Source organism: Vipera berus, assembly GCF_964194415.1.
Source record: "Vipera berus genome assembly, chromosome: 5".
Taxonomy (NCBI): domain Eukaryota; kingdom Metazoa; phylum Chordata; class Lepidosauria; order Squamata; family Viperidae; genus Vipera; species Vipera berus.
In genome coordinates, this window is record NC_138207.1 from 41,014,995 (window position 1) to 41,042,902 (window position 27,908).

Sequence of the window (27,908 nt, forward strand, 5' to 3'; positions counted from 1 at the left end):
TGCAGAAAGCAAATGCATTTAGGTTGCTTGGCTACTCTACTCCAGCCTTACTGTTTTTATTCACTATGACACTATTGTTCATAATATAAATTGCCATTGTCAGAATAATAAATAGGGCTTCATAATAGAAATACTGGCAAACCCATTAACTATGTCAAAGCGAGTGAAGTAGCTCTAATACAGAAATGGGTGGGACTCAGTTAAGGCAAGCTTATTCCTCTGAACTGTGGATTTTTTACTGCTATAGCAATAACCATTGTTATAATATGATTTTTTATACATATTTTACTTTTGCTTTCCATTATTTATCCTAAGTGGTGGAAAAAACATCTCTATCAGAGCCCACTCCCCACATTACTCTTCTTGCTAAAAATGGAGCTACGCCATTGGAAAGGCTATTATTTTGTGTCTATACTCAAGAGATTAGAAACAACACACAATAATATAAGCATAAAGAATTTTTGTTTCTTTATACCTTTAAAATTAGTCTGTCTCTCAAATATACAAATAGATAAAATTAATTATAATTTTAAATATATTAAATATAAATATAATGCATATCCACAGATACACAGACACACTCCCTTTATCCTAAGAGTAATAGTTATAAAGTAGAAATAAACATGAAGACAAATAAGTGTGGAAATGCTGACATGAGCACACACACACACACATACAGAAACACACATAGATACAGGAAAAGTATACAAAAGATTTTTCTATTTCTATGGGTGAGGAATTTACATGTTAATTGATTTTGTCTGTAAGGAGTTTAGGATGACAAGTTAATTAAAAAGATTTACATGGTGCAGAACCTTACAAAAAACACTCCTGGCTTGTGCTTTGGTGTTACTTTGGCCAAGATATCTATGATAGCTTTGCCTCCTATCTCCCTCAAAACAAGGTCTATTCCCAAGTGATTATTTCTTAATTTAAGAGGCAGGGGAAATGAACTACATACAACATTTCACATTTTACCTCACAGCTGCCTTTGTTTTGTTGTTTTGAATGTTAAACATTGGTAGCAAAAATGTATTTCCCTTCAGCCAAGAAAGGAACTTATAATCACATTACCTGCTGTATATATTAAAGCATACTCATTTTGTGCCACCCAAAAACATCACTTGGCGACATTTGTTTAGGGAGACATAAAGTAGCTAACAAGAGATGACTTAGACCAAACTGATGTTGCTTTTTGATCATAATTTGAGAATTCAAAGTAATTGCAGCATTTTATACTGAGGCTTATGGCTTATTTATCTCTTGGTTTTATCTTACTGAGAGCTCATTATAATTGTTTTAATGTAGGATTTTGAGAAGTACTTAATATCATGGGAGGTAAAGACTGGAAAGGATAAAAGCTAGTGTAAAAATATTATATTAATGAGTGTGTGCATGTGACCAGTTATATCTATATCTATATCATATCTATATACGTAATGCACATTTATGTTCTTTAAATGTCTAAGTCTGGCTGTGCACTCTGCATTTAATGAGGTCTAAGCTGGGCAACTCCCAACAAAAAGTTAAAAAGAACATCAATAGTAAAATGTAATACATGTATATACCTATTAAAACTGCAACATTTTGATAATGAAGACAAATAATCAAATATTATCTCATTTCTGCCCTTCAGTTAAAATGTCATAGAAGCCGCCTTCTCTGTCACATCCTTTGCCTTCTGTAGCAGCAGCATCCAGAGATACAGAAAGCACCCACTCTCTTGGGTTCTGATGGAAGGCCTACAAGCAGATTGTCCCTGTGAATCCCGCGTCAGGTTTAGCATATTTTTATTGTTTTGATTAATATTGTTGTCTTAGTTGTTGTTTTGTGTGTTTTTAATTAAATAAATAAACATAGGATTTCATTGTTCTCACTTCCTTCTGTTTCTAGCCATTTACTAGTGCCGGTGATACTTCTTTCATTAAAATATCACCTTTCCCACTTCCTCTCTTTCCAAGACCAAACATCACATTTTATGGAGTTTAATGAATAGAACACAACTATCAGTTTTTAATTTATATCTGACCAAGGGAGGAAACCTAAAGAGGAGCTTTATCCTGAGCAACACTGTTGTTGTTGTTGTTGTTGTTAGTTGCGAAGTCATGTCCGACCCATCGCGACCCTATGGACAATGTTCCTCCAGGCTTTCCTGTCCTCTGCCATCTTCTGGAGTCTAAAACCCTATGGACAGTACCAAGAGCAACACTAGGCATCCCCAATAGTTCTGCCAATGCTGTTGGTAACTGTCCGAATTTAGCTTCCAGCTGCCTGGATTTCCTCCAGTGTCCCAGCAGTTTCTGCAGCAAATGTAGCACCCTGATCTGGAGCTCTTCTCCAATGGAGAAGATATACTTCTGCCTCATCCTACTTGAGCCCCAGCACAACTACTGTATAATAAATTATAAAGTTATCATTATATAATGTTAGATAACAGAACTGATTGAGGAACCACAAATATTGAGATTGTATTCAGAAAAACAAGAAATTCTATAACGTTCGTATGTCTGAGAGAATACAAAATGTATTTCCAGAAACAAGTCTTCTTAGTGAAGATATTATTATTATTATTATTATTATTATTATTATTATTATTATTATTATTATTATTATTATTATTATTATTATTATTATTATTATATTATTATTATTTGACATTAAACTACAGACTCTTTTTCAATTTCCCTAAAACACAAGAGCCAAAAGTACACACAAGGACTTTTGTCTTCTATGATCTGGTCATCAGGAACAAAACTGAGAATACCTATAAAGTGACTCCAAACAATAAAATAACAGACCTAAACCAACCTTAATACTCCTTTAAGATATGTAGGGTTATAAATCTTTAACTTTTCATGTCTCTCTCCATTTTGTTCTCCCATTTTTGGGAGCAATAATGTAGCAAAAAAATGTTAGCTTCTGCTCCTACCTGGTGATTTATGCATTCATATATTCAACTTTTTGGCCCAGATGATCTTTGAATTGCAACAGTTTGTTCAAATTTTAAGGCAGATATTATTAAATGTACAGAAAAGAAGCAGCATAACTAGCCAGATGGATCTGCTTTGAAATGCACATCTCTAGTCAAGAGATCAAGAGACCAAGAATCTAAAATGCAAATCTCTGAGCCAAGAGCCATCTGAGTAGGAAAGAAGAGAAAGTCTTGGTAGCATCTAATTCAGTAGCATTTTCATTTCATTCCTGAAGCTCTTTCGAAATACCTTAAGGGGCATTTCCTACCTGGTAGTCCAAGGATAGTCAAATATGGGCGGCACTCTGTAAGACCACTGCTCTCTGTGCTGCAGGTACGCCATAACCCCTGGACAGTATAGACCTCCGTGATAGGATTGTTCGTAAGATCTTGTTTGCTCCACTGGTTCATGCAAGTAGATGAAATAATTCCAGCTACCCCTACCAGGCATATCAGAAAGCCCAGGTTCTGCAACATAGTCACAGGCTTGTTTGCAGCTTCTTCTGAAAATAGGCTTGCAAGTTATAATAGTAGGCCTGTGTTCTCCTCTGCTTACCTGTCAAACAGAAAGGGGCTTTTACTGACAGGTGGCTGCACACGTCACTAATGGGACAGGAAATCTGCCCTGTGCCATACAGACTCGCCCTGTTCCCTTTATCTATTTCAGTTAGATTATTTGCCCCTATCGGTACCAAGGGCCATTTGTTACTCTTTCTGCCAGTGCCTTGCTCTCTATTTACTTTTTGAGGGTAGTTTTCATGACTAATTGAAAGGGTTGGCATTAGCTGAGCTTGGCAAGCACCATTCTAGAAAGAAATGTCAGTAGTACTGCTAACACAGAATTATTTAACATAAAAACAATGCTAGGTACTACTGTCCTTTTACAGTATAGTTTACTGCGATAGTTTGAACGTAGTTTACTGCTAAAGTTATAGATTAGCATGCAGGCAATATGAATATACAGATTTTGATTTTAGCCATATACTCTATGCGCCAGTAAGTTGTTATTACTGAAAATATTTTCTATTGAAATACTTGAGATGGTGAAAACTATATTTATAAAATAGATAATAGAATTACCTTCATTTTAAATGTACATTGCTAAAAGTATCATTCTAATTAAATCCTATAAGCCTTAATCAGAATTAATGACACTTATTCATTTTTCTGTTTTAAAATTATAATTGTCATGTTTTTTTTCTTTTTAAAAAATAGCACCATCCAAAAGAACAAGGGATTAGAAATTTTTCAGCTAGAAACCAAATAGGATGGAGTTTGGGGAAATATTGACTGCCAAGTAATTCCACATTTCTCATGTCCAGTCACCCTACCTATAATGCAGAACTTTGTGATACTACAACATTAATCAGCCTATGACTGAATTTCATCCTGTTTTCTTTATATTGAAAATTACTTCATCCAGAAAACACCTGTCCTATTAGCTGATGATTACAGTGTGAATTTTGGCTCTTTTATGATCTAGAGATGGAAAGGTGAGGGTTGTATTTTCTCATTGGCTGTTATAGCAAAGATGAAAAAGTCAGATCAACAATAAAACCAAATGTATGGGGGTTTTGTGTCTGATTCTCAGAGACTATCTGGACAAGTCCCTGAAGTTTTCTTCGCAACATTTTTCAGAAGTGGTTTGCCATTGCCTTCTTCCCAGGGCTGACAGAAAGTCATGGTCCACAATTACTGGCTTGTATCTAAGATGAGACTAGAACTCACGCTCTCCTGGTTTCTAGCTTGATGCTTTAACTATTACAGCAGTCTGGCTCACTAAACTTAATCATTTTCTGTGAATTATTTTTTTAAATTTGTGAGCCCCTAAAGCGATTTATACCTTTGCTCTCCTATCACATTGCAAGGCAGCCTCTTAAAGATAGAATCAGATTCAAGGATTTTAGAAAATGCAAACCAGTGGCTTAGATCTAGGCCTAAGGAACAAACAAGCCTAAGTAACCAACTCAGTAATTTAAGATTCTTTATTAAGAATCTTAAGGCAAAACTACAATGAACATTTTCCTTTCACCTGTTTTGTTCTTCTGTTCCTCAAACAAAAGTTATTATGATTGTATACTGTATATGCATGCATACTTACAATTATATGAGATTGGTCAGGATGCAGGTGTTTGAGAAGGCCATACCCCCTGAAAACTCCATCATGTGAAGTGTGGTTATTTATAGCAGGGCTTTTCAACCACTGGTACGGGTACCACCTGTGGTACATTGGCACCTGACAGACATCCTAGAAAAGTGGTAGCGGGGGAGGGGAATGAGCTGAACCGGTGGCAGCACTGCACAAGCCTGAGCGAGAGATGGCTGGAGCTGCAGGACTGTCAGGGCTCAGTGGAAGCGCCAGGATCAGCACCAAGCTCCAGCTGGAGCTCGGCACTGATCCTGGCACTTCTGCTGAGTCCAGAAGAAGTACAAATCATCTGGACAGCGGCACTGATCCTGGTGCATCTGCTGAGCCCAGAAGTGCTGATCAGCTGGAATGTTGCAGCATCTCCAGGGTCTTGTGATTTACATTCAGATGCTTGGCAACTGATTCATATTTATGATGGTCACAGTGTCCCAGGGTCATGTGAAGTGACCAAAACCTGCTGCAACCACCCAGCAGATGGGGGGAGGATAAAAACCAAACTCCCCCCCACCCCACCCCCGCTGCCAATCCTCAACAGAAATGCTCACAACAATGAAAACCTTGGACAGGAGGAAGAGCACCCTGGGCAGGCAGGCAGGCAGGCAGGAAGGCAGGCTTGGGGGCACTTTTTTCAGTGCCACTGTAACTTTGAACAGTCACTAAGCAAACTGTTGTAACTCAAGGACTACCTGTACTTTATCACTTTTTTCCTTTTTTCCTTTTTTTTGATCATCAAGTTTTTGACACCTTGCTAGGCTACTGGTGGTACTCAGATGTTGCCATATCCTAAAAGTGGTACAATGGCTGAAAAGATTGAAAAGCCCTGATTTATAGCACAGTGGTAAAGAACTGGTGTGCTCCAGCAGCTTGCACCATATGATTATGGGCCCCTGATTTTTTATTTAGAGCAGGAGCACTCAATATTACTCTCTTCCATTACTCACTCTGTTGTTGGTGGTAATGTTCCTTGATTTCTGCCACTCAAGACACATTCATTCCACCCTGCCAAGTTTTATTTCATTTTGTTATTTTGCTTTTTACAAGTTCATTGGCAAAAGGTCTTTATTCTCTACAAGTTCCTTGATGAAAAACAAAAAGATACTTCCTTCCTTCCTTCCTTCCTTCCTTCCTTCCTTCCTTCCTTCCTTCCTTCCTTCCTTCCTTCCTTCCGGCTTACATCTTCTGGAGAAACAACTGGTATAGCTTTGCCTCTGCTGGTTTGAAACAATGTGTCCCCAACACAAGTGCTGGGTGACAGTGGCCAAAGGAAAGGCCACTTTATAATTTCTTCTTTTTCTTATCAGAATAGAGGTTTCTATTTGTGCTGGTAATATGTTTTTACTGGCAAGGATGTCTTTCTGTGACTTTATTGACAAATCAATTGCAACTTCCAAGACATCTTGGTGAACTATCTAAAGCTTATAGAATTGCCCAGAACTGCATCGCATCTGATCCATCTGGGGATAAAATGTGGGTAGGAGGGACAGAAGAGTTGCTAGAGGAGTAATAGCAATAACCGGACAAGAAGGAACACTGACAGAGTGTTCACATTATTGTGTGATAGAACAGCATCAGTCACTCATTCACAGGCACAAGGTCTAAATTGCAGAACCAATTAACAGCACTAATAGCCCTTGCCTAAATTAATCTTTGAGACAAAAGGAAAGAGAAGTGGAAGTGCTATTAGCAAATCAAGCTGTACCATCCCTGCTTTATTGCAGGAATCTAAGTGTCTGTATTTGGCTATTATGAACTGACTGCAATTACAGTCCTCATTTAAAATGATTAAGTGGTTATAATTATTTTTCAATTAAAACTTAGATCTTCTATTTATGCAACACCACAGGCTTCAATTAAACTTCTCTCTCTTTCTCTCTCTAAAAAAAGACCACTTTGCAAAGGAGCCGAGTCCTAGATTCTTCTCCAGCCATTAAGAGCCAAACGGGAAGCTCACAGAGCTTCTGTTTATATCTCTTCCCTTGAAGTAGAGCAGGCTGGTGGGGATTAACTTGCACTTGTAGTATTTGCAGCAGGGCAAACCTTCAAAGATACAAATCCCAGAGGCAAACTGGGCAATTCTGTATTGCTGCTTTCTGCTAAATGTGGCTGCAGCAATTGCTCGTATACCAGCTACTTGAATCAAAATAAATGAATCATATATCCTTATTTAAATGGGAAATGGGGTATCATTTACAGAAAACAGTCTTATACTGGGTCAGATTATTTGTTCATCATTTCCTTCTCTTCAGATTGGTAGCTATTTTGCAGCTCTCAAGTAAACTCCTCTCCATTATATGCTATTTAATCCTTTTTAGGAGAAGAGTACCATATCCTGAATTTCAGTTTCTTAACATGGAAGATGTGTGATCTATGGTTCCACCAATATAATTGTTAGCATCTTCATCACATTTTTTATAAACTGCATAACTGAATATGAGTGTTGCAAAATAAATAATAAAATTGGTTATTACAACTTTCTTATCCCATTTAGCTATCAGAGTGTGAAAATTGGACAAAACAAGGGGATATTTCCTATTTGGAGAAATATAGACTGATATAAATAGGATGACTGACAAAAAGATCAAGTCAAAACTAGAAAATCCTACATGCAGGAACAAATAAATAAGGATATAGAAGAAACTTTTAAATAGCCAACATTCATCATGAATACTAGTATAAAAAAGATTTTTTTTCAAGGCTCTAAAGCAGTGATGGCGAACCTTTTAGAAACCCAGTGCCCAAACTGCAACCCAAAACCCACTTATTTATCACTGGGTGCCGGGTGGGTGTGGCCACAGTGGTCATGGCAGACTGGGTGGGTGGGGCCAGGACGGCGGGGGCCAGTCCCTCGCCATCTCCAGCACATGGCACGCATACCCACAGAGAGGGCTCTGAGTGCCACCTCTGGCACGCATGCCATAGGTTTGCCACCACTGCTCTAAAGCAGCAGCTCCCAACCTTTTCTATACCCCACACCCCTAGAACGCTTCTGATATATACTTGCACCCCCTACAAAAATTCAAAATAACAGCAATGAATTATGCATATACACTATAATTTTGAAAACCCAAGTTTTTGCACCCCCTGGAATATTATCTTGCACCCCCAGGGGATGCGAGCACCCCTGGTTGGAAACCCCTGCTCTAAAGAATATAAAAGTATTATATTCTGAAGCCTTATTCAAAACAGCTACAGTGGTTTGAAGTGACTGAAATGATCAGAACTTCCGTGTTCCCTGAGCAATGAAGCCCAGAACTCAAATTGGGGGATGAATGGTAGTATGGCTTTGATCCATGGAAGCCTGGAAGCCTCCAGGGTCCCTGTAGGTTTTAAACTTTTGTGTTTCTGTTTAACAGAAATTATTATGAATAGACAAGGATTTTGGAAGATTTAGAGGTACCATTGTCTGCAATTTTTTTCCTGCATTCCAGAAGAGACTCGGCAAGTGAGTTTACAGTGTAGAAGCGGCAAGGAGGGCTGTCCAAGTCAGAAATTCTGTCCAAAATCAAATATTTAATTAAATCAGAAAATAATTCAGATTGTAAAATGCATGTCAATTCTTTCAGTCAAGGATTTTGAGCCACCAAATTTTGATTGCTTCGTCAGCTTTTCCAGTATTGATGTTGAGATATCTTAACTCAGTCTACATGTGAGATTTCTGAATATCTGAATTGGGAATGTCCACTTGGTGGAGAATATAAATTTAGCAAATAAAATGCACCCTATTTCTCCCTGTCTTTTAGACATGGGCAGGTTAAACCAACTCTTATTTTTGTCAAACCCTATCAGACACATTGGCACACACACCCTTAAACAAAGGAGTCGGAAATCCCATTTAACACAAAGAATGGAAGTTTAATCAGCAGCTCACAATAAAGACCAAATCATAATAATGGAATTCCAGCATAGTAACAAGCTGAAAAACCTCAACCTTTCATCTTCAATCAGCCTGATGACCTCAACTTTCCCTCCCCTTAACAATGGACTTCCCCAGTTCTTCTGCCACTACTGAAAGTTTTGTCTATTAATAGTTTTGTCGGGGCCTGAAGACCCATCTGTTCGAATTAGCTGGTCTGGCCTGATGGGGGATTATGGGCTTTTAATTGTTTTTAATCTGTACTTCTGTTTTAATTGGGCATGGATTTAATTCTTTTTAATTTTTGTATAGTGTTTCTTATGTATGCCCTGTGAACCGCCCTGAGTCCCACCAAGGAGAAGGGCGGTATATAAATCAAATAAACTATAAACTAACTATAACTATAATAGAGCTAACTTCAGGTACACAGACAAGGACCTGCCTAAATGCCCCCAAACTGGCTAACCAATCAGATCCTTAGGAGTTCCTGCCTTATAGCCCTTAATTTCGGTATAAAATAATTTGATTTCCCTTTGTTTAGTCCCTTTCTTGTAAGCAAATACACATTTATTGTTGCAATAAATATGATTCCTACTCCTTAGTGTTGTGCTCTGTACTTCTGAATTTTCTATGGCATACCCTATGTGCCCAAGAGGTTAGGAACCCAAGTCAATTAACTACCAGCTGAGTTCCCATCCCAGTGTTGTAGGTAGCTTTCTTCTGGAGAGTTAGGGATGGGTAGATTCCCATTAGTGGGAACTCCACTCACATCCTTTCCCTAAGCTCTTGAAAAGTGCCATACTACTTTATAGGAAAAGACCTGGAGCTGTTCTCCCCAGTGACTCCAGTAAGCAGCAGTTGATTGAAGTCTGCTTTCCTACTGTCACTAATTTGTGTTTTGCATACTCATACTAGTTAGTTAGAGGGAATGCTGACCCAGTTCAGGAGAGAAGATGAAACATAGCAGGACATTAAGGTGGTTGTATGAAGCTGCTGTGGATTTGAGTGATGAGACCAATAGGTTTGTGAACATGCCTTCCTATATTGAAGTTGTCTTTCCATTAGTTTCATTTGAAGCTTTGATTTCCATTCACTATTTGACACCACAGAGGTCCCCAGAAAGCCAAGTGATTGTGATTGCAAATCAGAAACTTTCCTAAGATGTTAAGAATTTGCCAGTGTACAAAAATTGATTTAGTTCCTCTGCTCTGTAATCATGAAAGTGACATGAGTTTCAAGCAAGAAACAACTTGTAGTCAGTTCAACAATCTGTCTTTGCCTGGTTGTGTAGTTGCATAAATAGAGTAGATAAATTGAGAGGACAAAAATATGTGTTTTAAAATGGAAATGAGGCAATAGGATAGGAAACTTGTATTCCAATTTATCTGTATCCCCTTCTTGTTTTTGTTGGTCTCTGAAACATTAGTTTATTGCATTACCAACATCAGCAATATGTTCTTTGAGACAAGAAAATGTGCTGAATATCCTAAACTAATATTAACATAATACCAAGCCAAAATAGAGACTTTAAAATCCTTTAAAAAGTTTTAAACACATGTGTAATGTAGCAGCATTCATTGGACCACTTTTGTAAATTACCAAAGATACATGTCCTTATAAAAAGTCCTTCATAATATATTAAATTCATTATTTAGAACAGGGGTCTTCAAACTTGGCCCTTTTATGACTTGTGGAGCTGAAGTCCACAAGTCATAAAAGGGCCAAGACCCCTGTTCTAGAATAACCTCCCTTCACCGTGGCCATTCAACTTTTCACTTTAACTTATCTATTGCTAAGCACATTTCTAAGAAAAACCATTACATGTTGAGCACTAGATGGCAGTACAAACTTAAGTATATCCCCCTTTAGTCATTCCTTTTTGTAAAAAAAAAAAAGTTTTTCCTGACCTTTCTTCCAGGGTGGGGTACTAGTTATAATCAAGACATTGAAGCTCTCCCTTATTTGGAAATTTTCTTGAGCACTCTGTGTAGATTAAGAGCACCATTTCTGAAACTTGGCAACTTTAAAGATGTGACTGTTCAATTCCCAGAATTCCCCAGCCAGCATGGGTTATGAATTCTGGGAAATGAAGTCCATACATCTTAAAAGTTGACAAGTTTGAGAAGCACTGTTCTAGAGGACATTGATAACAATAACCTTCAATGAGAAATTGAAGGCAGAGAAATCCAAAAAAAGAACATAATAGTATTGACCTATTGTGTGTCCCATGTTCAATGGCATTTTGGGGTTCTCTTGTTTGAAAACATGTATTCTGATATTTGGGCAGGGAAGTTAGAAAATAGAAGATCTCAGTACCCCTATATGAGACCAAGCTGTCACAGGACACTGAAAAACAAACATGATAATCAACTCAATGGGTGCCCTTGTTTATTGGGAAATAACATATTATCTAAATCTGGAAAGCTGTATTCAAGATTCTACCTAGTAACCCAATTTGTTAGACTGTGTTTCTCACAAAAAAAGAAATTGTTCTTTATTACTCCTTCTGTTAATTTTTTCTCTCCTCTTCAAACTATTATCTAGTTCCCAGTGAGAAGACCCATGTGGTAACTACACATTTGTTTTTCCAAAGGGAGGGGGGGTTGTTGTCTTAGGTACATAGATTGGTGCTCATCCTATCCATTTTGTCTTACTTATGCTGAACAATAGAAAAATAGGGCATTGATGCTGATTTTATCATTCAGCAGAATAAGATGAGCAATTTCAGGAAGTACCACAGGAAAAAAAATGAAAGAAAAAGGGACATTTTTTTAAAAAATGGCCCTGATGGTTTTGGAGAATTTTTTCTCAGCTTGCAGCTATAGAATATATTGCTTCACCCCTGAAAGCATTAAACAATTAAGCTTTGATCAGGATCTTCCATTATCAGGACCAGGTTTTCATTTGTGGCATCAACCCCTTCCTTATTTTTGCAACTGTGCCTTTGATTTGGCCAGCTGAAGGAGATCATAAAGCTTTCTAATCCCTAGGAAGGCAGGGATATTACCAGTGGGATATATGTTTGAACTAGGAAAGGGCTGTAGATGAATCAAATGGTTTATTGATAACTCAGTAAGAAAAGAGAATTAATATTGTAGGCTTAAATGACTAAGTAAACTTATAGGAGAAAAACCAACTCAACAGACAATACCAAAAGAAGCATAATAATTCAGAGAATACAATATGAGAATAATAGCAATGCTCTAAATAAGGAAAATGTACAAATATACAGCTATGCATCCATTCGCTTACATAAAATAACATAATAAAATCTCCACTGAAGATGTTACCTAGCCTGGTAATGAAATGTTCGGAAACCAACCCACAAGCTTGGAGGATGAACCTTCACCCTCATCCTACACCAGAGTTATAGATATTTGTCACTATTGCAAACATAGCATGATCATTACTGACCCCTTTCAAATATTTCTCCCACTCCACTATGATACATCAGTTTTTACTATATAGCACTTTAATTACCAATAACTATTCGTCTGGTGTAATTGGCCAATAGGTAAGAAGGGAAACAAAGAGCATGAGAGTTTAGAACAAAACACAAGGTAGATAGTCGAAAGTCATAGAATATCCAAAACGGAAATTTATGATTAGGATATGTAGACTTACATATATATCTACTATTATTATACTGTACAAGCCACATACAGTACATCTTATATCAGAATTGTCTCAGATCAAAATTAAATGCCTTCATTTATTTTATTTTACCATACCACTGTAATGGCATGACATTGAATTTGATCCCATCTCTATCTCATCCCCAGGTCATGATATATACAGGTTTATTCTTTGTTTTCTGTATTTCCAACTTCTGATCCTTCAGCCATTCATCTGAATTCTTGTTATGGTTTCATCCATCTATAAATCTTGACCATGGATACTTTAGAATGGCTTAGACAAACACATCTATCTCATCTGTTTTATTTCATCAGTTTAATATAGTGATTAACTGACAGAGCTAAACCATCACTTGACTGACGTAATTTATAAACTGTATTTACTTAAGCTCACATAACACTTTCTTCATATCATCCCCAAATGGTCCTTATCTCTACCAATGTTAAAATAGTATTTTCTCCCTTCTTTCAACAACATCCACAGGTATTAAAGTATGTAAGATATGTTATTTTCCCTTGCAGAAAAGTTGGGAGACATTAGAGTCAAAAGATGGCTTAGCAATGGCAACTGAAAATGTCATGTCAATATAGTTTTCTGCTGACTCAACTATGGGTTGATGATACCACTTCATCTCAGCCCCAGAGAAAGACTGGGTTAAGCTAAAAGTCATTCAGGCAATGTAATTTAAATGTTTCAGTTTTTAACTGGCTGTTTGCAGTAAAAAGAGGTGAAGTACATATCTCTATGGCAATTGCACTTGACTGGTGATAGATGAATAAGAAGTGAAGTGTTGCAGAAGCTCGTGGTATTTAGATACATATTACTCTTTGTAAATCAGTGTTCAGGTGTTTGATGATATGTTTTCAATGATATTTTTTTTTACTTGGAGTCATCCAGTAAATCTGAATATGAGAGATTCAAAACAGAACAAATAAAACAGAGTATAATCAAATTGTTGAACTTGCTATTGGAGATAGTAAAATGGAAAAATATCTTCCAATCAAGTTTGATTACTGGTGATTCAAGGACATGTCCATGTAGGTTGTCTTTTTCTAACCTTGTTAGCCTACAGTTGTGTTATTCCTTGGAAGTTTCCCATACTTGGATATCAGAAATTTCTTAGGTTAGAGTCTAGACAAGGGCAAATGCTGAGACTCAAGCAATAGTAGTAGTATAATTCAATCTGATAGGAATTGAATTTTGAATTTTTGAATTTTGATGGTTATCCAGTACCCCGAGCTTTGGGAGTATTGTGCCTTTCAATACTCTTTTGCAAGAAATAAGAGTGAATGATGCAAATATGTTGATATCGTGTATGTGAGCTTGGATATCTGGTTAGTCATTGCGGAAACAGGATCCTGGACAACATCACCCTTAGAACTGTGATGCAGCAGAAGTGTCAAGTGTGAACAACCAGACCCACACATGCAGAGCTTGAGCTAATTATTACTGTAATACATTATAATACACTACTAAAACCTCCCCAGAGATTTTGACAGCCTATTCTTGGGAACAGTTAGATAAGGCTCTGAGAAAATTGGAGGAGGGTGTCAATCCTAGCACTTTTGCAGTTGCACAGTGACTCCAGAGTAACTCTGCACTTAATCCCCCTTTCCTGCCAGGCTGGGTGCTTCTCAACAAGAAGTAAACTTATATTGTTATATTTTAGTTGTCCGGTATAAATCATCCAATGTTTCATGTATCATTTCTGAGTAATATTCTCTATTTCCAGTTTGTAAAATATGTGGACTTCCTCACAAAGCTTTATTCCTTTGTACGTTGCAAGAACTATAAAGCAATTTCAACATGAAATCTATTCCTTATAGAGTGCTATTAGCTTTCGTGAACTACAGTGTACTTCATCTGATGTACAAGATTGTCATCTGATGACATTCACCTGATGAAGTGAGTTGTAGCTCACTTCAGCCTTCTAATAAATATTAATATATATTATGGTTGGTTGCACAATCAGTCAGATGTTTAGATTGGATTTGGTATTTTTGTCTACCTATCAATTCCTTCCCAAGGACCTGGGATAGGCAGGTGTTGTTTAATGGTGTTGTTTAATGGTGTTAAAAGTATCACAGGATGTTAACTGTTCAAGTAAACTTGCTTTTTGCAATAGGGAAAGGTGTTCAAGTGGTGTTCTAGATATTTTTAGTGTAAGCCACCCAAAGTGGCCTTGAGACAAGATGGGCAGCAAACAAATCAAATCAAATCAAATCAAATCATAAATAAATAAATAAACAAATTGAAGTCCATGAGTCATAAAAAAGCCAAGGTTGTCTACCCCTGAACTAGATAAGAGGCTCAGGTTGTCTAGTAGTTGGTATTATCTCTGCTTTTTTTGCCACAGTAATTCTACTTCTATTTGTCATTCTACTTCTGTTATAGGTCTTTGCATTATACAATTTTCTCCAGTTCTTCTATTCTTCTGTCTCCAGATATTGGAATGTCCATTATCCAGAATTTTTTGTCTTATCAATAACTGATGTTAGTCTGGGGTATTGTGTGGTAATGCTTATTTGTCTGAACTCTGAAGCCCCAAAGCTCTTTAGTTTTTTTGTTTTTTGTTTTTTCATTTTTTACTACTTTGTCTGCTTTATGGTCCCATGCATCATCATTATTATTATATAAAACTTTTATTCATAAAACATGAAACTCAGTCAACTGAACACTCAAATTGACTGGCACTAATGATTGACACGGGTTGCTGCCAGCATCCTAGGTATCAACCAGGTATCTCCTTAAATTGTCAGGTGTTCTGAGTAGCACAGTTTTTTACAGCTTTGCTGGAGTTATTGCAGGAAGCTGCAATTTCTTGATGTATTTTGCAAAGTTTTTGGACGTAGTTCCTAGTGCCCCGATGACAATGGGTATCACTGTTACATGTTTCATCCATAATCGTGCAGTTTCGATGGCCAGGTTGCAGTATTTTGTAATTTTTTCCAGTTCTTTTTCTTCGACTCTGGCATCTCCTAGTACAGCAATATCAATCAACTGTACGCTTCGGTTCTCTATGACTGTGATATCTGGTGTGTTGTGTTCCAAATGGCGATCTGTCTGTATTCAGAAATCCCACAAGATCTTCACCCGCTCATTCTTGACAACTTTTTCCACCCTATGTTCCCATGACTTTTCGGATACAGGCAAGTTGTATTTTTTACACAATGCCCAGTGGATTAATTTAGCAACTCAGTCATGTCTAGCTTTGTAATCAGTTTGCGCGATTTTGCTGCACTCACATATTAAATGTGAAACAGTTTCAACTTTGTCGTTGCAAAGTTGGCAATTTGGATTGTCAGTAGATTTTTGTATCTTTGCTTTCATAGCATTAGTCTGTAGTGCTTGTTCTTGAGCAGCCAGTATTAAGCCTTCTGTTTCTTTCTTGATGGTTCCCATCTTAAGCCGTGCCCATGTCAAGTTGTTATCACATTTTCCTTCAATGTTTTCAAATGCTGTCCATGCAAAGCTTTGGTTTTCCATCTATTTAATTTGTCATCCAGCCATTTTTCCTTATATTCTGCCTTTGTTTCTGTTATTTTTATAATGCTCTCTGTTTTCACAGCCTGCAGCAATTTTTCTGTACTCTGATTTACATAGTCATTCAAACTTCATTTTTCTTCTTCTACAGTTTGGTGGATTTGCAGTAGCCCTCTGCCCCCTATTCTTCTTGGCAGGTACAACCTGTCGATGTCACTTCGTGGATGTAAAGCATGGTGCATATTCAAAAGTTTACGCATTTTCCATTCTGGGTGTTCCAATTCAGCCAAAGTCCAGTTGATAATTCCAGCTGGGTAGCGTATCACTGGGACTGCCCATGTATTAATGGCTTGAATTATATTTCCAGCATTCAGCTTTGATTTTAGTATTTTGCGGACTCTCCTGATGTATTCCTTTTGTGTTGACTCTTTGACTTTTCCATTCAAGATGTTATCTGCTTCCAATATGCCTAGGTATTTGTAACCATCATCCTTTGCTAGTGCTCTCATAATACTTCCATTTCCCAGTTCTATTCCTTCTATTTTTCCCATTTTTCCTCACTGCATGGATAATATAGCACATTTCCCAAGTCCAAACTCCATTCTGATGTCACTGCTAAACAGTTGAACTATGTTGAGTATTGATTCAAGTTCAGTGTCGCTTTTTGCATACAGTTTTAAGTCATCCATGTATAGTAGGTGGTTTATCTTGCCATGCTGGCTTGAGATGTGGCATCCCAGTTTTGTGTTTCGTAATATTATTGTCAATGGAATTAATGCAATGTTGAATAGTAGTGGTGAAAGTGAGTCCCCTTGGAAGATTCCTCGTCTGATGTTGATTTCACCAATGTTCTCCCCATTTGCTGTTAGAACTGTTTTCCATTTTTGCATATTTGCTTTCAAAAATGTACAGATGTTTTTGCTGATTCCAAAGTTTTCCAAACACGCATTAATTTAACTGTGTGTTGTGGTTCAGCGTCAGCCTGAACACTGTGGGGTAATGAGTCAAATGCTTTCTTGTAATTAATCCATGCCATATTTAAATTTGTTTTTTGTCGTGTTGCATTTTTAAGTACCATTTTGTCAATGAGCAACTGATCTTTTGTTCCTCTTGATTTTTTATAATTTCCTTTTTGTTCCGCGGGATACAAATTGTTTTCCATCAGATGATTGAATACTGAATTTGCCAGTATTCTTGTAAAAAGTTTGAACGTTGTTGGCAGACAAGTAATTGGGCAGTAGTTGCTTGGTTCTCTGCTCTTTTCAGGGTCTTTCATTATCAAGTATGTTCGACCAGCTGTTAACCATTCTTCACTTGTGGCATTTTGAAGCTTTTCATCAAACTGGGTGGCCATGCGGTGATGGAGGCTGGTGAGGTGTCTCAACCAGTATCCATGCAGCTCATCCAGGCCAGGTGCACTCTCATGTCCTGAGAGTCCAGCAGAAAGAAATGGGAAAATATTTTATAGTGAACTTAGGGAAATGAACAGATGGAATCTTAGAAAATTAGCTGTTCTTTTGTTTCTTTCAACAATTTAGTTCTTTGCTGGTAAGTTTTCAGTATTCTGTAGTTGGGCTGTCATAAGTTGTTCCAAATTTAGGTCATCCAAAGTATTTCTAAGTCTTGTGGTTTTGATACCAGTAATAATTGGAATCACTGTTGGCTTCTTCCAATTTATTGTGATCTCCAGGGCTTTTTTTTCCTCATAGAACGCTCAGAATGAAGTTCTGGCACCTTTTTTGGATGTAACCTTGTAGGGTAGGCAAGGCGGGTTGTATGACTTATAACGCAGTCCTCACTTAGTGGCCGTTCTGGAAACCATTTCCTGAGCTGATCAATGTGTCATCTGAAAACTCGCCCTCCGTCCAACCCCACTTCATAAGATAGGGGTCCAGATGCCTTGGTGATTTGACCAGGAACCCACAGATTCCCATGACCATAGTTCCTGGCCCAAACCCAATCACCCATGTGCACCCCCCTCGGGGGTTTTGGTCGAGAGGCTTCTGCTGCCATTCTATCTGGATGCAACCTGTCCAGTTTAGTAATCAAAAGCCTCCCCCAACGTAGTTCTGCAGGACTTTTGCCTGTAGCAGTGCAGGGCGTAGAATGCTGGCAGAGTAAAAAACCTGCCAATCTGTGATGCCAGCCACCTGTGACAATGCGCTTGAGTGATTCCTTCATTGTCCTCACCATGCATTCAGCTTGACCATTAGAAGATGGATGAAAAGGCACAGATGTTGCATGTCTGATGAGATTAGCTCTAAGGAAAGCCTGAAATTCAGCAGCAGTGAATGGGGCCCCATTGTCTGAAACTAAGACATCTGGCAAGCCATGTGTGGCAGAGTTTTCTCAGCACCTGGATGGTCCTAGCAGTAGTCATGTTAGGAACTGGAATTACTTCCAGCCATTTGGAGTGGCTATCCACAAATATAATGAAGAGCTGTCTCTGAAAGGGCCCAGCATAGTCTATGTGAATCCTAGACCAGGGAGTGTGCGTTTCCTCCCACCTGTGAACTGGAGCCTGTGGCATTTCAGGCCTAGATTGCTGGCATGTATAACAACTATGGACTTGAGCCTCAATGTCCTTATCAAGGCCAGGCCACCAGAGGTAGCTTCTAGCTAAAGCTTTCATTCTGACAATGCCTGGATGACCTTCATGTAATGACTGTAAAACCCTGTCTCTTAGGGAAGTGGGAATTATGACTCTGTTTCCCCATAAAATGCACCCTTTATGGGCAGATAACTCATGCCTCCTGACAAAATAGCTCTGAAATTCTGAGCCTGGACTTTTTTCCAACCAGCCCGTGTATACCCATGACAACACTCTACTAAGTATTTTATTTGTGGCAGTTTCAGCAGTAATGTCCCCTGCATGGAGGGGAAATTCAGGTATGTCCTGTATGGACAATATTCTAGCAGCTGGAGCCAGATCTGGATCCATTAGTTGCAGTGGTAGTCTGCTGAGGCCATCAGCATGGCCCATTTCCTTGCCCGGTTTGTGAATTAATTTAAAATTGTATGCAGATAGGAAAATAGACCATCCCAGCATTCTTGGAGATAGTATGTGGGGGGTTTGTTTGTCTGTTGTGAAAAGTCCCAGATACTGGGCGACGAATTGCCGCTTCTACCGCAGCCAGCGCTGTCCTGCCGTTTAGCCCCCGCCGCCTGTGAGTCACTGCCGGGATGGTCAGGGTGAAGGTGATCGCTAACGACACCGACTTCCAGAGCGAACTGAGCGCCGCCGGCTACCGGCTGGCGGTGACCAAGTTCACCATGAGAGGATGTGGTCCTTGTTTGAGGGTAGCTCCTGTTTTCAATGCTTTGAGCAATAAATATCCCCAAGCAACATTTTTGGAAGTTGATGTACATCAGTGCCAGGGGACAGCTGCCACTAACAATATATCAGCAACTCCGACATTTCTTTTCTTCCAGAACAAAGTGCGAATTGATCAGAATCAAGGTGCAGATGCTGTGGGATTGGAAGAGAAAATCAAACAGCATCTAGAAAATGATCCTGGAATCAACGAGGATGCCGATATTCCAAAGGAATGGACTTGATGCCATTTGTTAATAAAGCTGGATGTGAGTGTCTTAATGAAAATGATGAACATGGATTTGATAATTGTTTACGTAAAGACTCTACCTTCTTGGAATCAGATTGTGATGAGCAGTTGCTTATAACAGTAGCTTTTAATCAACCGGTCAAGCTTTATTCTATGAAATGTCAAGGGCCTGATAATGGTCAGGGTCCAAAATATATAAAAATATTTATCAATCTTCCTTGATCAATGGATTTTGAAGAGGCAGAAAAAAGCGAACCCACTCAGGCTTTGGAACTAACACCAGATGATATTAAAGAAGACAGCATAATTCAACTTCGCTATGTAAAATTTCAGAATGTTAGCAGTGTAACTTTATTTGTCCAGTCTAATCAAGGTGATGAAGAAACAACAAGAATTGCGTATTTCACATTTATTGGAACACCAGTTCAAGCAACAAACATGAATGATTTCAAGCAGGTGGTAGGAAAGAAAGGAGAAAGCCACTAAGATGCAACCAAGATGCTTCAAGGCCTTGTCACAGTCAGCGTGGGATTTCACATTAGCTTCAGCTCATGAAAGTCACTCAGCCATAAACAGAGACTATCAGTCTGTTCCATTTTACTACCATTACAAATAAAATCAGCGCATTTTGTTAATAGGAGATTTCACTAAACGTGTTTTCTGTTGTAATCTTGGAACAAAAAATAAATTAAAAAAGAAAAAAGAAAAGTCCCAACAGAGGTTTGTGGTCAGTGTAGACCGTGAAATCCCTGTCATATAAATAGTCATGGAATTTTTTTATTCCAGCAACGATGGCTAGGGCCTCTTTGTCAATCTGAGCATAGTTGCACTCAGCAGAGGACAATGTCCTTGAGTAAAATGCTATAGAAACCTGTTTCCCATTTTTTTCTATGTGACTTAAAACTGCCCCCACCCCATAGGGAGATGCATCACATGCAAGACATACAGGTTTAGACTCTACAAAGAGTTACAGTGGACTTTTCTGACAATAGTGCTTTTAAGACATGGAAACTTTTTCATGTAAGTTAGTCCATTTCCATGGAGCTTTCTTATCTAGAAGCCTGTGGAGGGGCTCTGCTATTTTGGCCTTATGAGGTAGAAATGTGTGATAGAAGTTTAGGAGGCCCAAGAATGCTTGTAGCTCTCCTTTTGATTTGGGCCTAGGAGCCATTTTAATGGCCTTCACTTTAGAATCAGCGGGGTGAATGCTGTTAGCATCAATTCAGAAACCCAGGAATTCTGTTGAAGAAACCCCAATACTACACTTGTTCTTTTTTAATTTGAGGCCTGCTTCACGGAGCCTCTGCAAGACAGCCCTGAGCCTACTGGACAACACTTCTGGGGACTCCCCTGCAATAAGAACATCATCAAAATAAGGGTAGATGCCCTGAATACCCTTGAGTGTACGCTCCATGATTCCCTGAAAAATACCCGGTGCAACACTGACTCCAAACTGTAAGCGTTTAACTTTGAAAGCCCCCCTGTGAGTCACAATTGTTTGAGCCGTGGCTGTGGCCTCATCAACCAGCAATTGCTGATAGGCCTGTGCTAAATCAAGTTTAGCAAAAATAGTACCCCCTTGCAAGGAGGCTAAAATATGGTTGTCCACTGGGACCAGGTAAGCATGTTGCTTGAGGGCTTTATTTAGAGTGCATTTATAGTCAGCACAAATGTGAATTTCCCATTGGCTTTAAGTGGAGTGACTATAGGAGTTTCCCACTTCCCACCATCAACAGGCTGTAACACACCCTGTTCTACAAGCTTACCAATTTCGGAATCAATTTTATGTTTTAAGGCAAAGGGGACCCTACGAGGCTTAACCCTGATTGGAACTACATTGGGATCTAGCTTAAATGAGATAGGTGGGCCTGTGTATGTTCCTAACTCATAGTTTATTTCGTGTAGAAACTGTACTGGGGAAATGGCTGCAACTAGCCGCAATATATAGTCTAGCCTCTAGGGCAGCAGCCAATAGGTTTGAATCAACCATTGCTGCCTGGAGATAGCCAATTGCAGCACAGGAGACTTGTAGTCTGGGTTGCTGGAGAGCTGTTAGCTGCTCCAGCAACCCATGTGGTACTCCTCAAGAGCCCAGTACATAACAATGTGCTTTTTTTTTAGTCTGAACGATTTTGGGGGATTTTTATTAAGTAATTAATCTTTAGTTCCTCATGAATTTCTTCTTTATTCAACTGGTAGAGAGATTTTTCTTTCAAGTAAATATACATGGAATTTGAAGGACAGGAAAAATGTTTAAAATGACTTCGTTTTCTTTGTCTTTTATTACTGAAAATATTTTTCCAGTTTTCCTCCAATCTTCATATTTCCAAGAGCCATCTACTTTTCTAATGAGATTTTTTTTAAAAAATAACTTTACTGCTGCACCATTTTAACATTGTTCTAGTCCTTTCAGATAGAAGGGTTTCACCTCTAGGCAAAAAACTGCAAAAGAAGTAGGTTTTTTTAAAAAAAAAAGATTCATGCTTTTTATAACCCCAGACTGTTAAGCTCCAAAACGTGTAATAGAAAATTCTGCCCAAAAAGTAAAAAGGAAAGGAACAAAGATAAACTCCTTTGCCTATGTTTTATTACAAAAGTGTTCTTTACTTTTGCCTATTCCCATTTCCTTCCATTATTTCTTTCAAGCTCTGCTTCCTCTCTCTCTCTCTCCTTTTTACACTCCTCTCTCAGCCTCAAAGCAAGGACAGGTCATTTGTCTTTTTTAAACAAGCATTTGGAAGAAATCTTCTGATACTCATGGTTACAAAAAACAAAAACACAAAGGGACATTTTAATTGGAATCATTTTGTTCTGTTCACGTGTGTGTGTTCTTATTATTCTCTAGAATTTTTCAACTTTAAAGAGTAGCTTACAAATACCTGAATCTCTGGATTCACAATGCTGGGCTGCTTTATTCTGTGGCAGAGAGGCTTTCAGAACACAACACAATAGCTTTTGTTTCAGAAGTATAGGGCAACAAGGACCGTGTATGCCAGAGGTCTGTATTATATCCATAACGGTGGATTTGGATGGTGGAATGGAGGGTGGGAGAAAGTGTGAATGAGCGATTTCTCTATTGTACCAATGGAGGCCTTCCAGCAAACATAGGCACAAAAGAAAGCACATCCTTAAGAGCTAAAGCAGACCCAGGATAAATACTCATTTTGTACATAATGGTTCCTGTGATTTAACCTTGCATGGCTGCTATGACACCTGCTTTTCTGAACCATTGTTGAAGAATGAGCTGTGCATTGTCTGCTGTATACATACTGAGCCATACGAGTTAACATTTCTCTCTTTTTTAGTTACTTTTGTTCCCTGATAGTTCTCTCTCATTTTTTTAAAAAACATAGCATTTTTATGTGAATGGATTCAAACAAACTGCAGCCTTGAGTGCCACCACATTGGGTCCTCTTTGAACTATTCTGTTGCACCATCACTGGTGACATAGTGGCTGAGAAAAAGAAGGTCTAAAGACGTCAAAGTAAGGAGCAAAAAAGAACAGGCACCAGAGGTCACAGTGAGAAGGCAAGGTCCTATGAATAATTTCCAATATATAGGGCTCCTGTTGTGTTTATGCAGACCAATGTCCCTCTTTTGTTGCACTGTTCACCTATTTATGTAACTAGAAGACTGTTCTGATTTTTCTATCTTGCATGAATGATAATTTTCATACAAATCTTATGATTTGAAGTGGGATGTATCCTACTACTGTAGAGACTTCTCTGACTGCAGGAGTGCCTAACACAAGTTTGACTTAAATATGATAAGAATAAATATGATATTATCGAATAAAGCAAAGCATGGTTTCTAGAAGGGCAGCAGCATTTTACGTTAGAAGTTGAGTTGCAGGTAATGGGGAGGTGAGGATATATCTGCAAAGTGGGTTGTGCTGTCCTTGCATAGGTCACTAGTAAAGGTATAACACAAATAATGTCTTTTTCTAGCAAAAAAAAACATCTTTCACATTCTTTTTTTAAAAAATACAGCAACAAAACCTAATTTGTAAGCCTTTGAAGGTGTTTTATACTTTCTTCTTTTGAGTTCTTTAGATTATACTCTTATTATTTATTCTCAAATATAAGCCGTACTCTTGAATTTCAGTGAAAATTACTTTCACTTTCACATACAGTAGTAAGAATAGGAATGTCTGAACATTTTCCTATTGCTGTACTTCAGACCCAAGCAGAGCTAATGTTGAAAAATGATGGACGTTTTAAGTAACCATCAACTAAAGAACAATACTTTGGTTTTAACTATTGGAAGAAGCTTCATTTCATGGAGAAAAGCACCATCAATTTGTATTGGGGGGGGACTTGGTGAATCACACACCCCCACCTCAGTGAATAGTTTCACAAAATTATTGCCAAAGTTTTCCAATCAGTAGTAACAAGCAAGCTGAATTAGGATGTATGGCATGGTAAAATCAACCTCTTTTGTTACCAATTATGTTACCACTAGTTTAACATACAAGAAAGCTATCCAAGACACACTTCTATGTCTTATTATTTGTGTGTCCCCTTTAGTTATTAAGTTATCAGCTGGTTTCATTTATAAATTTAATGTGGCTTTTTTTGCACATCATTCTTATAGTCTGGAATTTTTAAATCTACATTCTAATCAGGCTATCATATTTTGTCCTCTTCTGTAGCCTCTTTTCAATCCATTTTTATAATAGCAAACTATCTTAATAGTAATTTCTGAATGCATTGTTGCCAAATATCCTTGAATTCTTCCTCAATCAAATAATATTGTTCCATTGTATTAATGGATGTATTCTCCTTTAATTGTTACCTTTAATTACTTCTGGTTCCCTTTAGTCAACCTTCAAAATCACCTCTCATATTTGTATTTTTTTATATAATCAACAACAGTTTCTCCATGAGAGGATTATTTTCAAAATCTTCATATACATTTTTGTAAATTTTCAACAATCCACAGGAAATATTACTTTAAGTTCATCTGGTCCCTTAATCTATTTACAACCTTTACAAAATCAACATTCTAGCTATCTTTTTCTGTTTATTCATAAAATTAAAGTAAAATCTTGAGTTGCCATGTGCGAGTAATCAGCAATATAAATTTTCAAAATAAAATTAAAAAAAAATCTTTTTAAAGATTTATAACATTTCTTTCATCAAACATAGAAGGAACTTCACCCAGTGTAATGAAACTTGTCCTTCATAAAGGTTCTTAACATTAACACTGAAGAAGTCATTAATAAGCAATTTGCTAAGGTAGTTAAGAGAGGAAGTATGCAAACTCAATGTCTGTTTAAAGGTGTCAGACTCTGGATTAGATTAGATTACTTTCCCCTGGTCCTCAGAGCTCTAAAACCTGTCTGACATTGCTGTCTTGCAGTATCCTTATGGGATGCTTCTGTATGGAGCACTTCTGTGGGTTCCTCTTTACTTCTGGGAGAAATGTCCCAAAGCATTCACTGGCTCCTCTTTCTTCCTCAGCCATTGGTTCTGTTATGTACTGGAATGTAATGATGCAAGCCATTGACCCTCGTCTATTGTGGAGAAGCTAAGTAGGCATTTCCTGCCAAGCCGAGGCTAGCCTTCAGGGGCTAGCTTAATGGTGAGTCCCAACAGTTTTGGCAGGAACGGGAGAATTCAGGCAGGTAATTGGAGGAACACCTGAGGGCTTATGTGTATAAGTACTGGCCATTACCTGTGGCTTGAAACAATAAAGAGATGCTTTGATGCTGTGTCACTCCTTGCCTATCAAAGCAACTCACTACATAAAAGATTCCACTTTCTTTGGCATCCTCTTCAATCCATCTTGGCTTTTCTGGAAGTCCCATGATTGCAGAGAACTAATATTTGTCATATATTCATCCATCTACCCATCTTTTTAATATAATTTTTTATTGATTTTCCAATATTACACTTATATCTTTGAAAAGCAATGTGGTATCTGAGTTACAATAGTTCCATTTCATACAATTAGATGTTATTACAAATCTCCAATTTGTTGTAGCCATTATATCCTCTCTTTTTTCCTTTAATACATATTGTCTCTTATCTAAGTTAACATACTTCCTATTTTATCTATCAGTTATTTAATGGTTTCCTTGCATTTGTCAATACTTCTATATATTTTATTTATTTTAACATTTCATCTTTAAAGCATCAATCACCTTATAAACTTTCCCAGCTTTAATTTGCATTAATATTAAAGTTAAACGTTTGAAGTTTCTCATTATCATATTTCTAGGTGACCCCACTTCTCTTTATCACAGTTGTCTCCAATGCCTAATAATCTAGATACACATCCTATTTATCTAATTTCCATATCAACAGGTTAATAATACAATATAATATTCTTATTTTCATTATAATTTCCAAATACTATAAATTCAATAACCAAAATTTCTCCCATTTCAACATTTAGTACATCTTTTCTTTTCTCCTTTATATCTGCTTTCTCATGCTTAGAATTATAATTTTATTCTTGTCACTACATCCAAGTATATTAGTTACATTATATCACTCTTAACATAAATACATCTTAATCAATTTCATTTAAATGGTTCAATATTTCAATTTAACTGTTGATATTCACACATCTAAGTTTTTTAATTAGCCAGTATTTTTATCTGCACTTCAAAACAGTCTCTCATAATCCAAGTACAATCCTGTCTATTTAGATATTTTCCATTTCAGGTCTCTTAAATATGTCCATTCTTCTTCAATCTTATTCTGGCTTTTTTCCTTTGCCATGTCATTTTCCATTTCTTTGCTTCAGGGTCATCAAAGAGTTCTTGTGTTGTAGTATCATATTGAAGTGACCCTCCAATCTCCATTTTTGAAGGGTGGAGGGGTCTGATAGAGATACCAAATCTTCTCTTTATTTTCTCCTCTTGGCGTAATTTGCCTGGACTGTCTATTTTTTCTTCCATCTGTTTCTCATTTTGATCTTCAAATTCCTTCTGCTTTATGTAACAAATATTTTCTTCCATCCATTTTGTCAGGTTTTTCTCCAAGTTTTCTCTTGTCTGTGTTTGTTGAGTAGTTAAATCTTCTGACAGAGTATTTGATTGTTCAATTTCTTCTGTTATGTTCTGTCCCAATAAATTATTAGTTATTAGTCACAATTTGAGTTTGCTTATCCAAGACGCTTTCTAGTTTTTTTCCAAAAGCTCTTATTTCATCATTGGCTATGGAAAGGAACTAATAAGCTTGGCAGGTTATTTTCATCATAGCATACATTTGCTTTTGTATTTCTTCCATGGTGGACTCTCACATCTGGTGTTCAAGGTTAGTCTTATCTTGTTTTCTAAAGTGTCAGCCAAGTTTCTCTCTCTCTCTCTCTCTCTCTCTCTCTCTCTCTCTCTCTCTCTCTCTCTCTCTCTCTCTCTCTCTCTCCCTCCCTCCCTCCCTCCCTCCCTCTCTCTCTCTCTCCCTCCCTCCCTCCCTCCCTCCCTCCCTCCCTCCCTCTCTCTCTCTCTCTCTCTCTCTCTCTCTCTCTCTCTCTCTCTCTCTCTGCTGTCAGATTGTAATTTCAGGTTTAGCCACAGGGCGTCCCCCAAGTGCTTAGAAAATTCTTTTCTTTTAGGGAACTGCCTGTTAATCTCTTTTAAATTGTTTCTTCTGTTTTAGAAGAACAGAGCCAAATTTTCAAATAAAGATAGGAAGTAAGGAATAAATAGTCAAAAGCTTTTAGTCCACAAGTTTTTTTTAAAAGGAATCAAGTTCTAGTTGCGGTCCAATTCATTTTTTCAATGTTTCTTTTTAAATCACCCCTGGAGGTTCAATCGCCACTGTTTCTGAAGGGAGGGTTGAAATCCCCCCTTCCTCTCCGCAGAGGGGAAGGTACTTAGTAGCTTATTTAGGTGAAAAGAAGAAGATTGGAGTATAAGAGAGGTTGATCTTACCTGGTCTCTTCCATGCTGTTTTAATGTTGCCTGGTAGTAATGTGACTTCAGCTGTCTGCAACCTAGTGACCGGCTGTATTGCTATGGACGGTCTTTTGTCTGCCACTTCAAAGGGAATGCAGGTACTAATGGGAGAGTTGTGGCTCCTCCACATTTCTGCAAAAGCCCCTTCTTGCTGGTTGCCCCTCCAGGGCAACTCTTCAGCCCTTTTAGGACCCCCCAGCAATGCAAAACTGGACGTGGAAGATGAGAGCCATCCTCCAAGCATCCATAACGGCGGTTTTGGCCCAACTACCCATCTATTTATGGTTCATCTGCTCTGCTAATACAAAATTCACTGGGAAGGTACTTTACTCATAAAGCTGATCAGG

At 37.9% G+C, this 27,908-nt stretch overlaps 1 protein-coding gene across 1 annotated transcript; it reads left to right on the top strand.

Moving 5' to 3' along the window:
* Positions 1–19,195: 19,195 nt before the first annotated feature.
* On the top strand, positions 19,196–20,555 carry LOC308669421 (thioredoxin-like protein 1). Its single transcript, XM_081330111.1, is given in 3 exon segments — positions 19,196–19,633; positions 19,636–19,874; positions 19,878–20,555. Coding segments are annotated over 3 exon segments (861 nt in total). The 5' UTR covers positions 19,196–19,275; the 3' UTR covers positions 20,142–20,555.
* Positions 20,556–27,908: the final 7,353 nt, after the last annotated feature.